At 32.6% G+C, this 15,287-nt stretch overlaps 6 protein-coding genes across 6 annotated transcripts; 1 reads left to right on the top strand and 5 right to left on the bottom strand.

The window, feature by feature from the left end:
- Nucleotides 1-44: 44 nt before the first annotated feature.
- Nucleotides 45-1,736, bottom strand: BX664DRAFT_340402 (P-loop containing nucleoside triphosphate hydrolase protein). Its single transcript, XM_051546817.1, has 6 exons — nucleotides 1,629-1,736; nucleotides 1,385-1,515; nucleotides 1,207-1,291; nucleotides 596-1,137; nucleotides 345-539; nucleotides 45-280 (listed from the first exon to the last, which is right to left on the bottom strand). Exons 1-6 carry the CDS (start codon nucleotides 1,678-1,680, stop codon nucleotides 158-160), a joined length of 1,128 nt encoding a protein of 375 aa, XP_051396988.1. The 5' UTR covers nucleotides 1,681-1,736; the 3' UTR covers nucleotides 45-157.
- Nucleotides 1,737-3,332: 1,596 nt separating this feature from the next.
- On the bottom strand, nucleotides 3,333-5,412 carry BX664DRAFT_340400 (uncharacterized protein). The gene has a single exon (XM_051546816.1). It carries the CDS (start codon nucleotides 5,339-5,341, stop codon nucleotides 3,488-3,490), a length of 1,854 nt encoding a protein of 617 aa, XP_051396987.1. The 5' UTR covers nucleotides 5,342-5,412; the 3' UTR covers nucleotides 3,333-3,487.
- A 1,897-nt stretch (nucleotides 5,413-7,309) lies between these two features.
- Nucleotides 7,310-10,497, top strand: BX664DRAFT_388425 (glycoside hydrolase superfamily; the record flags this gene model as incomplete). Its single annotated transcript, XM_051549473.1, has 12 exons — nucleotides 7,310-7,588; nucleotides 7,653-7,913; nucleotides 8,008-8,061; nucleotides 8,153-8,221; nucleotides 8,272-8,443; nucleotides 8,548-8,627; nucleotides 8,700-8,741; nucleotides 8,826-9,046; nucleotides 9,149-9,242; nucleotides 9,340-9,531; nucleotides 9,605-9,853; nucleotides 9,958-10,497. The coding sequence occupies 12 exons, from the start codon at nucleotides 7,310-7,312 to the stop codon at nucleotides 10,444-10,446; spliced, it is 2,202 nt and encodes a 733-aa protein (XP_051396986.1). The 3' UTR covers nucleotides 10,447-10,497.
- A 177-nt stretch (nucleotides 10,498-10,674) lies between these two features.
- On the bottom strand, nucleotides 10,675-12,187 carry BX664DRAFT_340396 (DnaJ domain-containing protein). The gene is made up of 3 exons (XM_051546815.1): nucleotides 11,972-12,187; nucleotides 11,397-11,885; nucleotides 10,675-11,287 (listed from the first exon to the last, which is right to left on the bottom strand). Exons 1-3 carry the CDS (start codon nucleotides 12,051-12,053, stop codon nucleotides 10,791-10,793), a joined length of 1,068 nt encoding a protein of 355 aa, XP_051396985.1. The 5' UTR covers nucleotides 12,054-12,187; the 3' UTR covers nucleotides 10,675-10,790.
- A 204-nt stretch (nucleotides 12,188-12,391) lies between these two features.
- On the bottom strand, nucleotides 12,392-13,204 carry BX664DRAFT_380570 (40S ribosomal protein S23; the record flags this gene model as incomplete). The annotated part of the gene is made up of 3 exons (XM_051548908.1): nucleotides 12,392-12,780; nucleotides 12,841-13,000; nucleotides 13,201-13,204. The coding sequence occupies 3 exons, from the start codon at nucleotides 13,202-13,204 to the stop codon at nucleotides 12,513-12,515; spliced, it is 432 nt and encodes a 143-aa protein (XP_051396984.1). The 3' UTR covers nucleotides 12,392-12,512.
- A 606-nt stretch (nucleotides 13,205-13,810) lies between these two features.
- Nucleotides 13,811-15,099, bottom strand: BX664DRAFT_340392 (uncharacterized protein). The gene is made up of 3 exons (XM_051546814.1): nucleotides 14,626-15,099; nucleotides 14,474-14,556; nucleotides 13,811-14,407 (listed from the first exon to the last, which is right to left on the bottom strand). Exons 1-3 carry the CDS (start codon nucleotides 14,966-14,968, stop codon nucleotides 14,015-14,017), a joined length of 819 nt encoding a protein of 272 aa, XP_051396983.1. The 5' UTR covers nucleotides 14,969-15,099; the 3' UTR covers nucleotides 13,811-14,014.
- Nucleotides 15,100-15,287: the final 188 nt, after the last annotated feature.

Here is a 15,287-nt window from a genome sequence, read left to right as displayed (position 1 = left end):
TATATCTCCGCCAACGAAATTTGATGGATCATTGTGAATTGGGCTTTTATTTTAAGTGTGTATATAAGAATATTTATTTTTATTTTCAACTGAATTTCTATAACAAAAAAAGATAATAATACTATACTATAATAATATGACTACATCTACATCCAGTTTAGTCCAAATTTTCTTGAATAGGGAGACTTGAACTTTCAGCATAGGAATATGATTTGTCATTTGTTTCATCAAAAGCATAAAAATCGCCAACTGTCAAAGGTCTTAATTCCTTATCAATATTCTACATTAAAAAAAGAAAAAAATTAATAAATTTTGAAATCAAATATCTTTTTTTTTTTTTTTACCTTGATATCCAAATGCAGTAAATCTTGACTTGCATCTTCACTGTCCTTTGGTTGTTCTTTTCTGACTATTTCACGGATGGGTATCATGGCTGCATTTCGACAAAGTTCCTTGAGATCACTACCTGAACAACCAGCTGTACGTTGAACCAATTCCTTCATATCAAAATCATCTGCCAATTTGATATCTTTTAAAAGCTAATAAAAAAAAGAAAAGATGAATATAAAATATCATTTTTATCAAATATACTTACCAGTTCCAAAATACTTCTTCGTTGAGCTTCACTTGGTAGTCGCACAGCAAATCGTTTGGGCATACGACGAAGAATTGCAGAGTCAATATCATTTGGTCGATTGGTAGCTCCCAAAATGACAATACGTCGATCTTCACCAGTCGTCAAACCATCCCATAAACTCATGAATTCGGCTTTCATCATTCCAGTTGTTTCATGATCGTTACTACGTCGTTCACGTAAGAAGGAGTCGATTTCATCAATAAATACAATAGCAGGTTGTAATTTTCGTGCCAAAGAGAAGACTGCTGCCGCTAATTTATTGGATTCCCCATAGTACTTATCCGTCAATGTTGAGATATGAAGATTGATAAATGTCGCATTACTTTCCTTAGCAAGAGCCTTGGCCATCATTGTTTTACCACATCCAGGAGGTCCAAACAACAATACACCAGGAGGAGCACCGAGTAAACCAGAAGCTGATGTGAATAATTCAGGATAACATAATGGATAAATTACACTTTCACGTAAATCTTGAATAATATGATCCAATCCTCCAATTTCTATATATAAACAATTTGAGCCTTTTTCATCCAAATTCTTTACTTTTTTTTTTTTTTTTTTTTACTTACGCTTGAAATTAACACTGATTTCATCAGCATGAATCACTTCAGTAGCAATGATTTGTTCATATTCTGTCAACTTCAAATCCTTGATCTATTAATAATAATAATAATAATAATAATAATAATAAAAAAGATGAGTCATTATCAAATGAATACCTGTATAATCTTTCATTTCATAACCTACACCGAGCTTGCCAAGCACTTTATTGCTTTTTGTTTTGGCTTCTTGTCGTTTCGCTTTGGTAGGATCTAATGAACCAACAATCCATTTGAACGCAAAATAAAAAGCTACTTGAGATAAAGCAAAGACGGCAGCTATCAAAAAAAAAAAAAAAAAAAAAGAAGAGAATGAGTTAATCAATGAATGACCTTTTTCAAATATTTGAACAACGTACTCTATCACTATCCTTATTTTTTTCATGTTTTACCATCAGCAGCGTATTTCTTTGTCTCTGGTCTTTGTATCCATGATTTTAACATATTATATATATATATATATATAAAAGAATAAAATAAAAACTAAAGGAAAGAAAAAGAAGAAAAAAAAAAAAGATTGGAAAGCGAATGGGGGACCAACAAGATTCACATGCCCGTGACTTTTCTGACCCTATACCGCCTGCCATTTTTTTTTTCAATCACCGTTCCCCACATGAAGTGAGTATGTAGTTCGTAAATTAAACATTTATTCCAATTGGATTCAATCTACAACTAAATTAAAATATAAGTACATATTAGATTCTTGATATATATATATATATATATAAGAAAAGACCAACTTGTAATGGTAGTCAATAGTTGGATGATCATCTATCATTCTCTCTACCAATTATCATAAAGGGAGAGATCATGACAGGTGAAATCATTTAATTTAATTTGGTTCATATCTTGATGAAAAAATGAAATAAAATAAAGGATGAAAAAATAAAACGAGTTCTTAAATAGACTGTACCATCATCATCATCATTTGCTGATTCGAGAGTTTTTACCTGACTCTTTTGATGCATAACAAACATGTTTTTGCTCCTTAAGTACCTGAATCAAAGATCAGTACTACCTTTGAATCAGTTATTAATGTAATGTCATCTTTTTCAGAAACCCAAGATAAAACAGACACTATGTATCCCTCCATTTGATATCCATCCGGATCATATCGATACTTTTGTAGAGAAGTATAAAAAGTGACAGTAATGAGAGATTACCTATTCCCTCAGTTTTATCTAAACTTTGTGATAAAAAGAAAAAAAAAATACATCGGATTTGATGATTTTTATTAGCATATTGTAATTAAAAACAAACAAAAACAAAAAGGAAGAGGTATATAAATATCTAACGTATAAAATAAGTGATGTTGGATGATTAATTAAATGAAGAAGGATATTAACTAGCTTGACCTATTTTTTCTTCGTTGTTGTCGTTGTAGTAGAGCCAATACCCAATCTTTGTCTTGTCATCATGGTGCGTTGATCTTGTTGAGTTGGACGTTTTCGTTTTCCTGAATCTTCCATTGTTGCTGTTGTTGTTCTTACTACAAAGTCATTCATATCATCACCTACTGATTGCTTATTTGCTAAGCTAGCAGTTGCTATTGTTGAGGATTCAAGAAGTTCTGGTAAATTGTAAACGAATGACGGTGAGGATGCATTTGTTGCTGGAGACATGGGTGAACTCGAACGTTCTGTCCGTTGTTGTTGTTGTTGTTGTAATATACGATCTTGATATTCTTTTTGTAATTCATCAAGATCATCTACATCTCGTGTTGTAAGTTTCACAGCAGTAGAAGGGTATCGTAACATGATTCGACAATAACGTTCAAATAATGAATTTAGTGGAAAAAAAAAGAAAAGAAAAGAAAGAGTGAGAAAGGGACTTGCGAGCCACTGAAAGAAAAAAAAAATCTGACTTCAAAATAATTGAGGCGACAATGTGGATTTTCCAGCATGAATATCCTTACCTGTGAAAGTGTTTAACTAAAGATGTAAAACATATGACCTAGATTTCATCGTATATATATATATATATACATATTATTGTATTGATGTCATTCTCTTTTTCTGTTTTATGATTATTTCTTATTAAAATCACGAAGACTAGAGATCATATTGAAAAAAAAATATTATTCTTTTTTTTTTTTTTATAATTTTATTGGTATGATACAACTAATAAGGATCATCAACTAAAAATAATACAATGAATACAACGGATATAATAATACTAATGGGGGGGGATAAACTATAATATACTGATACTATAACATAAACCAATAGTAGAAGAGAAAAAAAAATCATCATCATACTTTTTTTCGCTTGTCCTTACCTTTTTTCTTGTTCTTTAATGTTGTAGAACCATTACATTCTTGCAAATGGAGATCCAGACACCGAGCACAGAAGCTAGAAGGATGAAGATCAGCATCAGTACTACCATCACCACAACGCGGGCAGATTTTTCGGCATTGATAACAGACGTTCCGTTTACTCATTCGAGATCCAACCATACCATGAATAATGATGCATTTGCAATGCCGTAAATCCATCTTGCTGACACAGGAATAACACCATTGACCATGACATCCACCACCACATTCAGATAAATCACAAAAAGGACAGACGACTAATCCACATCCTGTACATTGATTGGAGACCCATTTATTTTTGATCCTACATTGTGAATGAAATAATCCATGTTCTTCATTTGTTGTACACCAATGCCGTCCAAAGAACTGCTGTTGTTGTGATGTATCGGAACAACTTGATTGATTGCACATTGCTAAAGGTTGATGACATCTTCCACAATTATAAAGATTCAATTTGATATCCGATTTGACTTGACACATCATACCACCACATAGCCTGCCATGACATTGATCACACACTGGAGCACAAGCCTTGCATCTTCGTAATGAAATCACGCCACAATGTAGACAAGTTAAAGTATTTGTACAAGCATTCACCTGGCAATCATCACATACATAACAATCCATTTCAACTGGGTGTTGAGCTAACCTTTCCAGAGCAGAGTGAATTATCTTGATGTCCGTACCATGCATAGGAGTAGAAGTAACCTTGCTTATCATTTTGAAAACCTTCAGATCAGATTGACACACCGCGCCCTGATGATGACTAACGGGAGAAGTAGTAAGACCATCTAGTACAGTAGCAAGTTGATGATAGTCCATGGCAGGGCAGTGACGTAATGAAAGTGTTTGAATGGCAGGAAAGTATTGTAAAAGGTGACCAATAGAAAAAGCTGTTAGAAGAGTATGATCCAAAACCACACATCGAGGTGCATAATGAAGTTGAAACCGAAGTAAAAGAAAGGTAAGACCGCGAAATACCGAGTCGTTGATACGATCCACATCCATTCTTCTGAAGTCGAGATAAAACCATGCATCGCGATGCATCATCAAGGCATGTCCACGTCTACTCGTCCTAGATAGTTGAAGCCGAGATCGTACATCCAACCAATGTCCAATGTTGATGATAATATTGCTGGAAAGCTCCATCAAAGATCGCCTTCGGTGTTTTTGTTGTTTAGGTACTAATGGTGCAAAGTTGGGTTGATATTGTGGAGGACGGGAGGTTGATCTTTGTGAACGGCTTATCGTTTTCATGCTGTTGTCTATATTGTCATGATATTGTATAGGATGAGTTGAATGATACACTGGAGGAGCCGATCCAGAAATAGAATATGACGGTGAATCATCGATGATCGGCTGACAAGAAGAGGGAGAACTACTAGCAGTGAGTGAGTCTTGAGTAACAGAATTAGAAGACTGGATTGACAGAGCTGTCATTGTTTGATCCAAAGTTGTATTATTAATTGTGCCTGGAGTAGGTATTGTCGACAATGAGGAATTCAAAGAACTACCATTTGTGGAGATCATGGAACCATTGTTGTTCTTTTCTGTTGAAGAAGAAGTTGTTGTCAGTCTATGCCATTCGTCTATTCCAAAGAGAGATATAAGATAGTCAACATCTTGTGAAGAAATATAGTGAATTGGTATAGCAATTGAGGCACCACCTACTTTCCTAAGCTTTACTTTTGTTTTTTGGAATATGCTTACAAAAGTAGCTTCGACTTCAAACTTGCCATCTTTGCCTTTCCATAAACGAGTTTGAATAGATGCTTGGTTGTCTATCAGCATACAAATAAAAAGAGTGATTACAATGAGATATAAAATTATATGAAGAAGAAGAAGAAGAAGAAAAAAAAAAAAAAAAAAAAAGACGTGGAAAAAAAATTTGAAAGAGGTATTTTTATTTTTTCAGTTGTGTAACAGCTTTTGGCTACCGAAGTCCAAATATAGTAATTAAGCCAAGAAGACTTTGGTCTACTTCTTGGAAGTTTGAATAAGAAATAGCAAATTAATGATGATTCAGTAATGGTTATTATGATGGTATAATATATTATGTAATAGATGAAGAAGAAGAAGAAGAAAAAACAGCGTCAAGTAAAGATATATGGATTCGATTAAAGATCACTACTGTACATACATGCATGATATTGGTTATTTTTTCTGGAATGTTACTTAATTTCTAACCTATTTTTATATAGTTGAGTGTAAAATAAATGTGGTAGATAATTTGTCATTTTACAGAACGATATTCATTTTTGTAATTTGCCTTAATCTTCATTGATGCTTTGCTCGTCAGCATACTAAAAATGGGTTGAATTAAAAATCCGCTCTTTTCTCTTTTCTCTTTCATTCAAACAATCATACTATTTCGTTACCATTGAAATATACTCCATCAATGTTACTTGTAGGATCCAAATCTATGCATGGACAGCTGGTGCTATCTACCTTCCAAGTTAATTATTACACCGATGTACTATAGTTAAATCAAAGCACACAATCGTCTTCCATTCCCATTCTATATGCTAAGCAAATAACTAACATATATATATATATATATATATATTCTAGTGAAATCAATATATGTAGTGTTTCAACTTAAAAAAAGGTATAAACTCCTGGTAACATCCCATTTTAATTGTATGACCATCCAAGGACCTTATTCAACACCCCCCTTGAACAACTTGAAAGGTTAAGTAATAATTGAAATTTTTTATGATGAACCTCTTATGCTAAGTTTAACGAACTTCCCTTTTTTTTTTTTTTTTTTTTTTTTTAATAGATTCTCCTATGCACGGACAAATGGATGATGATTATTTTATTTCAGAACAGTAGGATGATGGAGTCACGGATGAATAGTATTGGGTTGAATAAAATGTACTTCAATATATTTATAGTTTAGTTTTTATCAAATTTAATTCTGCCCTTCCTTCTTTCTTTCTTTTTTTTTTTTTTAGAAAACTAAATAAAATGATACAATCGTGAAAATATGGATACTATTATTTTGAAGTTGAACTACGTTCTTACATGTGATGGTTGATTTTTTTTTTCTTTTTTTGAGGAAAGAATAGGAGAGAGCAACTAGCACAAACTGGTAATTCTCCCTTTATCATTATACTACTGTTTTCTATCCGATGTTTCTGGATAATAGTTTTTTTAGATAGTTTGCATGAACAATAGCCATATTTCTATATCGATGACGTTTTTTAAAAGGGTCATTCTTGGGATAGTAAACAGGCAATAAGAATAATATTTTTTTTTCTATTTCAACAGGAGATCGATAATGATATGATCACGATCATCATTATTATCGAAAATGAAAAAATAATAATAATAAAAAAAATATATATATACTCTGAGTTTATCATTGACTTTAGACTTATTTGTCATTGGTGGAACATAATATTTCCTAAAATCTTTGTGGAAATGGAACACCAACTTCTATCGTATAACAATCAAAAACTCAAAGTTTTATTAAAAAAGAAGATCCATCCTTTGCTGTTATTGAAGAGATTAAGGAGATAATCACTCTTTTTTTTTTATATATATATTGTTCTTATTATATATGGGATTATTATTTCCCAGCTTATGTAAAAAGCCGACTACAGCATCGTGATCTAATTTAGTAGGACCAAAAAAGAAAAGGAGTTCCTGAAATTCTGCATACCACTATAAAAAGGAATATAATATTATCATTTCCTTTTTTTTTTTTCTTCTATTTCTCCTTTCTCTTTCTCTTCATTTCTCTATTTTGTATAAATGAAGTATCTGACATTTTATTTTATCAGTTACTTCTTACTGTTTATTGACGTACAAGGTGAACAAAATGGAACAGATACATCAATATCGTCATCATCATCAAAATTGACGTGGGATCAAGCTTATGAAAAGGCAAAGGATATAGTAAATCGAATGACTGTGCAGCAAAAAACGGGAATCATGACCGGAAACGGTGGTATTACCGGTCCATGTGCTGGTAACACGTTTCCTGTTGAAGGATTATTTCCAAGTTTATGTTTACAAGATGGTCCATCGGCAGTAAGAAAAAAAAAAAAGGATAGAATCATCCAGGGAGATTTGTATTCATTTTAAAGTCAATTAGGTACGAGGAACAAAGGGAATTACAGCAGGTGTAGCAGGTATTAATGCAGCTGCCTCATTTGATAAAATTGCTCTTCGTCAAAGAGGTGAATATCTTGGTCAAGAATTCAGAGGTAAAGGTGTTAATGTGTATTTGGGACCTGATGTCAACATGGTCAGAACTCCTTATGCAGGAAGAAATTTCGAAACATTTGGTGAAGATCCTTATCTAAGTGGTGTGGCAGGAATGGAAACTATTCTTGGTGTTCAAAGTCAAGGAGTGGTAAAGCAAAAAAAAAAAAAAAAAAAAAAAGAAAAAAATCATCATCATCACTCTTTTTATATATTTATTTTCAAATATATTCTCTTTCCATTAGATTTCTCAAATAAAACATGCCATTGCTAACGAACAGGAAACTAATAGACGACTGGTAATTAGCATAAAATTGGATCATTTTTTAATCACCGTCTTCATTCACCTCCTTTTCCACCTTTTTTTTTTTTTTTTACTCCTCTTTTCAGTATTCCTCTAATCTAAATGACAAAGCACTCAATGAAGTTTATTTATGGCCTTTTGAAGAAGCTATCAATGTAAGTAAAATAAACATGATATAAAGTATCATTCTTACATTTTATTTTAGGCTGGTGTCGGTTCTATCATGTGCAGTTATAACAGAGTCAACGGAACGCATGCCTGTGAGAATAACTATATTCTTCGAGAGATTATTAAAGATCGACTTGGTTTCCGAGGCTTCATTACAAGTGACTGGGATGCAGCATATTCGACTGTAGATAATGCTAATCATGGTTTAGGCAAGTAATTCTTTTTTTTTTTTTTTTTTTTTTTTTTTTTTTGGTAAAGCGTTTCTCAGTAGTTGTCTTTTTTGTGATATTCACTTTTTATTATTGATTTGTAGATATGAGTATGCCTAATCCTGATATATATGGGAAAAGACTAGAACTTGCTATAAATCGTGGACAAGTATCGATTGAAGTGGTAAGGAAATATATTTATATATATATATATATATAGTTGCATACAAACTAACACATTTTCTTTTGATTATAGCTCAATGAAATGGCGACAAGAATTGTAGCAACTTGGTACAAGGTAATGTATATATATATATATATATATATATATATATATATATTGTATTTACTGATATAAAACTAATCTATATTTTTGATAAAGTTTGGTCAAGATAAAGGATACCCACCTGTCAATATGAATTCACTCCATCCGTTAAAAGATCAACATGTGAATGTTCAAGGCAATCACAAGACATATGCTCGATCCCTTGGTGCCGCTAGTGCTATCTTATTAAGGAATCTTGATGATATTCTACCTTTGAAAGCTGATAAGATCAAAAGTATTGCAGTGGTTGGCACTGATGCTGGCGACAGTCTTCTCCTGTAAGTAGGGGTTTATTATTTATTGTTATTATTATTTTTATTTTGAACTTAACACAACCTTGACTCATTTTATTTATTATTATTATTATTTGTTTTGTATAGGGGTGATAATATATGTGGTACATTCCCTTGTTTGACTGGTACTGTTGCTATGGGTGGTGGAAGTGGTTCTGCTGCCTATCCCTACTTAGTTTCAGTAAGTCTTCATTAAAAATTCAAAATTAAAATCTTTTTATCTAATATATAATATATATTTTTTTTTATCTATTTTATATTATGGAATATTGGGTTAGCCATTTGAAGGAATCAAGAAAAGGGCTGGTGACAAGATCAAAGTGACAGATATCAATTCTGATATCAGTCTTCTTGGTATCAACACTGCTTCTACCAAAAATTATGATGTCGCTATTGTTTTCTCCAACGTATTTACCACAGAATCCTTCGATCGTTTCAATTTGAATTTAGATAGAAATGGAAATAATCTGGTAAGAAATAAAAGGAAATCTATTTTATTTTTCTGATGATCATGTCTTTATATATATATATATATATATATAGATTAAACAAGTTGCCGACGCAAATAAGAATACAATTGTAGTCATTCATTCTCCAAGTGCGGCGACAATGCCTTGGATCGATCATCCAAATATCAAAGCTATTCTTTGGGCAGGTTATCCAGGTCAAGAAACAGGCAATTCTTTAGCTGATGTACTCTTTGGAGATGTGAACCCTTCTGGACGACTACCATATACCATTGCCAAGAAAGAAGAAGACTATCCTGTTAAAGTTGAACGAAATTCGAAAGAGGTAAATAATATATGAATGAATTATTTGTGGATGGATGATAAAGTGACTTTATATTTTCATCTTACTAAATACTTTTCCTTTTTTTTTTTTTTTTTTTGACTTAGATCGATTATACCGAGGGTGTATTTGTGGGTTATCGCTATTTTGATCAAAACAACATTGATCCACTCTTTGAATTTGGATATGGACTCTCTTACACCAACTTCTCTTACGCTGATCTCAAGTTGAAAACGTCCACCCGTAGGATGGATGATGATGAAAAACCAACCCATACTTGGTCAGCAGGATCAACCTCTTTAGTCAAGGCATCCATTACGGTGAAAAATACAGGTGGTATGGATGGAGCTGAAATTGTTCAAGCATATATCGGATTCCCTGCGTCGACTGGCGAACCACCCAAGGTATTACGTGGATTTGAAAAGGTGTTTATCAAGAAGACAGGCTCTACTACTGTACACTTTGAATTTGGCCAACGTGAACTCCGTGTATGGGACATTGACAAGAAAGGTTGGGTGCTGACTCGTGGCAATTATACACTTTATATTGGCGCTTCCAGTCGTGATATTCGTCAAACTACCTCCTTTATATTATGATTAGCATATATGATGACTTTTTTTTTTTTTTTTTGTTAGAATAGAATCCACGGGTTTATTATGTTCGAGTTTTTATATTTTCAATCAATAAAAAAAAGAGGGAATACAGGAATCGTTTGAACCAAGTTGAAAATAATATGTTGTTTTATTAGATAATGATATAATGGGAATATATATATTTATTGCCTTTGGTTCATCCATATTCTTTTATTGATATTTGTAAATAATAAAAAAAGCAAAAAAAAAAAAAAAAATCATGTCAATAATAGTAAAAACATAATAAAACTATACATAAACTACATACAAAATCACTCAACCAGTGATAAAAAAAAATCTATCCTATCTTATCCAAGTGTTTTCCTGATGGTGTCCTTTTGATCAGTTGTTAGAGAAGTAGGGAAAACAACATCATACTTGATCATCAAATCACCCTTTCTACCAGTTTTGGAATTTGGCATACCTTCATTCGCCACACGAGATACTTGTCCAGGTTGAACCACAGCACTTGCATTGGAAACCTTGAGTTTTCTTCCATCTAGAGTAGTGATTGTCTTTGTAAATCCCGTCAATGCCTCTACAAGAGATAGTTTGATATTCATTCGCAAATTGTCGCCTTCCCGTTTGAATAGATCATGAGGTTTTTCTTCCAATATAAATACAATATCTTGCGTTTGTCCATTTTCCATCATATCGCCTTCATTCTTGAATAAAATCTTGGTGCCTGCCTTCCATCCAGGTTTAATATCAATTGTTAATACTTTGTCTGTTGTTGTCATTCGGCCACTAGCATCTGGTTGTTTTCGTGTCACTTTGAGTCGTTTCGTTGTACCAGTGTATAAAGCTAATATTATTATCATTATTATCAAACATATTAAAAAAAAAAGAAAGAAAAGATTGTCAGTTACTCAAGTTAAAATAAGAAGAAGTTGAAAAAAAAGTAAGATATTTACCTTCCAATGTGACAGGTAAAGGTCGTTTAATAGCAGGAGGTTTTTGATTTGTTTGAGTTTGTCCAAATGAGTCAAAGTCGCCGAAGCCAGATTGTTGAGCAAATCTTGATGATGATTTTGGACGACCACCACCCATACTTTGGAATGAGAAACCAGGCATACCACCACCTAAATCTTCACCACCACCAAAGGCAGAAAAGAAATGTTTGAATATATCGTCAGCCGAGCTTGGATGATAGCCACCACCACCTGTACTGGTAAAAGTAAAACCACCAGGAAAAGCACCACCTTCAGTTGAAAAACCAGAAAAACCACCAGGTTCACCACCAGAAGGAGCAGGTCCTGCTTTCAAACCTTCTTCACCATATTGATCAAAAATAGCTCTTTTGTTCTTGTCTGATAATACTTCAAACGCTTCACCCACTTCTTGGAATTTTTCTTTTGCTTTTTCTGAATTGTCTTTGTTTCTATCAGGATGCCATTTCAAAGCTATCATATATATATATATCAAAATAAAGATAAATTAATACACGTTTTTTATTGTATAAGGTATAATATAATTTTCATTACTTTACCTTGTTTTCGATAGGCTTTTTTAATATCATCATCTGAAGCATCTTTAGAAACACCTAATATAGCGTAATAATCTCTTCCCATTATAATCAATTATTTATATATATATATCGCTTGTTTGTTTGTAAAATAAAAATAAAAAAAATAAAAAGAAGGAAAGGAAAAAAAAAGGTAAATTAAAAAAAATATGTAAGAAGAAGAAAGAAGAAGAAAAAAAAAATAGAATAAAAAGAAAAGAAAGTGAAAGAAAGACGAAGAAGATTCCGGAGGAAAAGGAAACAGTCGGATAATGAAACCCTGCATAAGAGCAGGGCTTTTTTTTTTTCTAAGCATATGTAACGATATCATGCAGAATCAAATAAAAATGATATTGACATTTTTATAACAATAATAAGATATTTTAAAATAATTATATTCATTGATTGATTGGTAATATATTGACATGGTTTTTTTGTATTGTGTGATTGACAATAAATGAGTAAAAAGAGATGAATATACAAAACAAGTGAAGAGGAGGATGAAAGAGGGAATAAAAATAATCATCTAAGATCTAGGCTTTTCCTTCTTTTCCTTGTACAAAGCAATAAGGGCAACACCAGCAACCTTGACCACCTTGAAACGAACACCAGGAATATCACCAATAGCACGACCTTTACGACCAAAACCAGCAATCAAGACTTCATCGTTTTCGTCAACATAGTTCAAACAACCATCATTGGGTACGAAAGCAGTAACCTTCTTACCATTCTTGATCAATTGGACACGAACACACTTACGAATAGCAGAGTTAGGTTGTTTGGCTTCAACACCACTATTGAGAAAAAGAGAAATATGAGTTTATAGTCTTTACTTATTTTATTTATTCACTTACATCTTTTCAAGAACAATACCCTTAGCATGAGAAGCACCACCAAAAGGATTGGAACGGAAAGCAGTACCCAAGGCACGTTTTTTATATTGTTTATCAGCCCATCGTTGTTCACGACGATGGTTACGTAACTTACGAGCAGCGTTCAAACCAGAAGGTTGACCTATTCATTAATTATAAAAACAGATGAATTATCAATATATAGATCCATTCATCCCAACTTTTGTTCATCCATCCATCCATCCATCCATCCATCCATCCGTTCTTATGATAATAAATAGATCGTTTTCTTCCATGTAATCGCCCGTAAATCGTTTCGTTATCTATATATCCTTTTTTTAAAAAAATGGTATGTGCACCTACCCATTGTATAAAGTGGAGAAAATATGAAAAAGAAAAAGATGCAATGGGGCTCGTTCTTCCTGACACAAATCATTCTATTCAATGTCCGCCGCCCCTTGGGATTTCTCATATAGAGATCCACTATCATTTATATGGTATCTTGATGATTTTGTTGAATTTTACCGTATTAATCTTTCTTTTTTTTAAAAAAAAAACAATTAGCAGGACAGAGTCATATAAAATGATTATAAAAAAAAAATCCCATTCATCCATGATCAATCATCTACTACAATATAGAAGTTTCATTAGGTGAATGGGTCAAAGCGGGGTTTTGCAGAAGCGGCATGATTTTGTGAATAGATACCCTATAAATGTATGATGTTGTCATTGTACAACCCTAGATGATGATGAATTTTAATCACTGTCGATCTAAAGAAACACCTTTTTTTTTTTTTTCTGACCGGAGGTTGATAAAAGTTACATAACCTTGTTTTTAAGAAAAAAAAAAAAAAAAAAAAGGGGGGGGGGATTTCTTCAAATTCCATTCCATAATCATCTAAATTCGGTAAAATGTGGTAAGTGTCACCAAATATAGGCGGAGGTGATAGTTTTGTAAGATGGTCAAGGTGAATCGGGATTATAAGGACAGTAATTTATTATTTTAATCATTTGGTATACAGAAAAAAGAAAAGATACAACGAGAGAATAAAGTAAAGGAATAAGTGTAAGGATAACAAGTATTAAAGTAAAAAAAAAAAATTTTTTTATAAATATAACATAAATAAACTAATAGCTACAAAGTAAATAGTAGATAACAAAGAAGTGAGAAGGATGATCATTGAGTCAACATGACAAATACAATAGCTAACAAGGTAAGTGCGGTGGTAGGATAAGAGATACCAGCGGCGTTCACAGATTGAGCAGAAACTTTACCAGAGTCATTCGCAGAAGAGGGGTTACCATTGGAAGAAGATGCTTGTGTATCAAGTTTGGAAGGAGAAGGAGAGGAAGAGGCAGAAGAAGAAGAGGCAGAGGAAGAAGAGGCAGAAGAGGAGGAAGAGGAGGAAGCAGAAGCAGATGAAGAAGAAATAGAAACAGAAACAGAAGGTTGAGTATTACCAGATCCTTTACCAGATCCGCTACCAGTCATAGGTCCACTATAATCACCAGGAATAACATGAGCACAACCCTTTTCGGAAATACCACGGTTACAGGTCACCTTGTCATTCTAATTATATATATATAAAAGATGAGAATCTAAATTACTATTATTATAATTATTTTAATTACTTACGCAACAACGCATACAATAAGTATTTCCAGTAGGTTCAATCATATTCACATAAAATTTCCATCCAGCACAGGAAGAACCCTTGGCTATAAAAAAAAAAAAAAGAAATCAATAAAACAAGATATATAAAAAAAAGAGTAATAATTTATACTTACGAGCAGCGATATCCATTTGACCACCATCATCAGTGACATTTAAATTAGCTTTAGCAGGATCAATTTGTCCTGTCACTTGAACGTATTCGTTTGTAGCGACAAAGTGAGCTGATTGAATGAAACCGTCAGGCATCTTGTTAGCTTTGGCAGCAAGAGGAGTACTTCCAAGACAATAAGCTTGAGCATTCCATTCAGTATCAGCAATGTTACGATTGGTTGAATCAGGTGGTGGTAAGTAAACACAAAAATTATTAGCGTCTACTACTTGAGATACTTGAGCTGATACTTGTAATGCCATAGTCATAACCATGGGTACAGTGGCTAAAATAGTTTTTAGTTGCATAATGAATGGAAAGGGGTGGCGATATAAAGGACAGTAAAATTAGAATATAATTATTATTATATAAGGTAAAAAGAAAAAATAAATAAATAAATAAATAAAAAAAATGGGGAAAAAAAAGAAAAGAAAAAAAAAATGAAAAAAGGAACAAAAAGAAAAAAAGTAAAAAAAAAGACTAGATTTATAAAATAAAAAGTTTTAAAGTTAGGCGGTTAATGTTACACGGTCAATCTTTTATAAAATCCGCCAACTCTATGAATGCCTGGTTCACCAAAATTTCATTTCAAATACAATTTTAGTAAAAGAATTCATTATATAAAGA

Source organism: Halteromyces radiatus, assembly GCF_025201355.1.
Source record: "Halteromyces radiatus strain CBS 162.75 chromosome Unknown BX664scaffold_8, whole genome shotgun sequence".
NCBI classification, from domain to species: Eukaryota; Fungi; Mucoromycota; class Mucoromycetes; order Mucorales; family Cunninghamellaceae; genus Halteromyces; species Halteromyces radiatus.
Note: the sequence above shows the minus strand (reverse complement) of the source record. Positions and strands in the feature narration are given on the sequence as shown.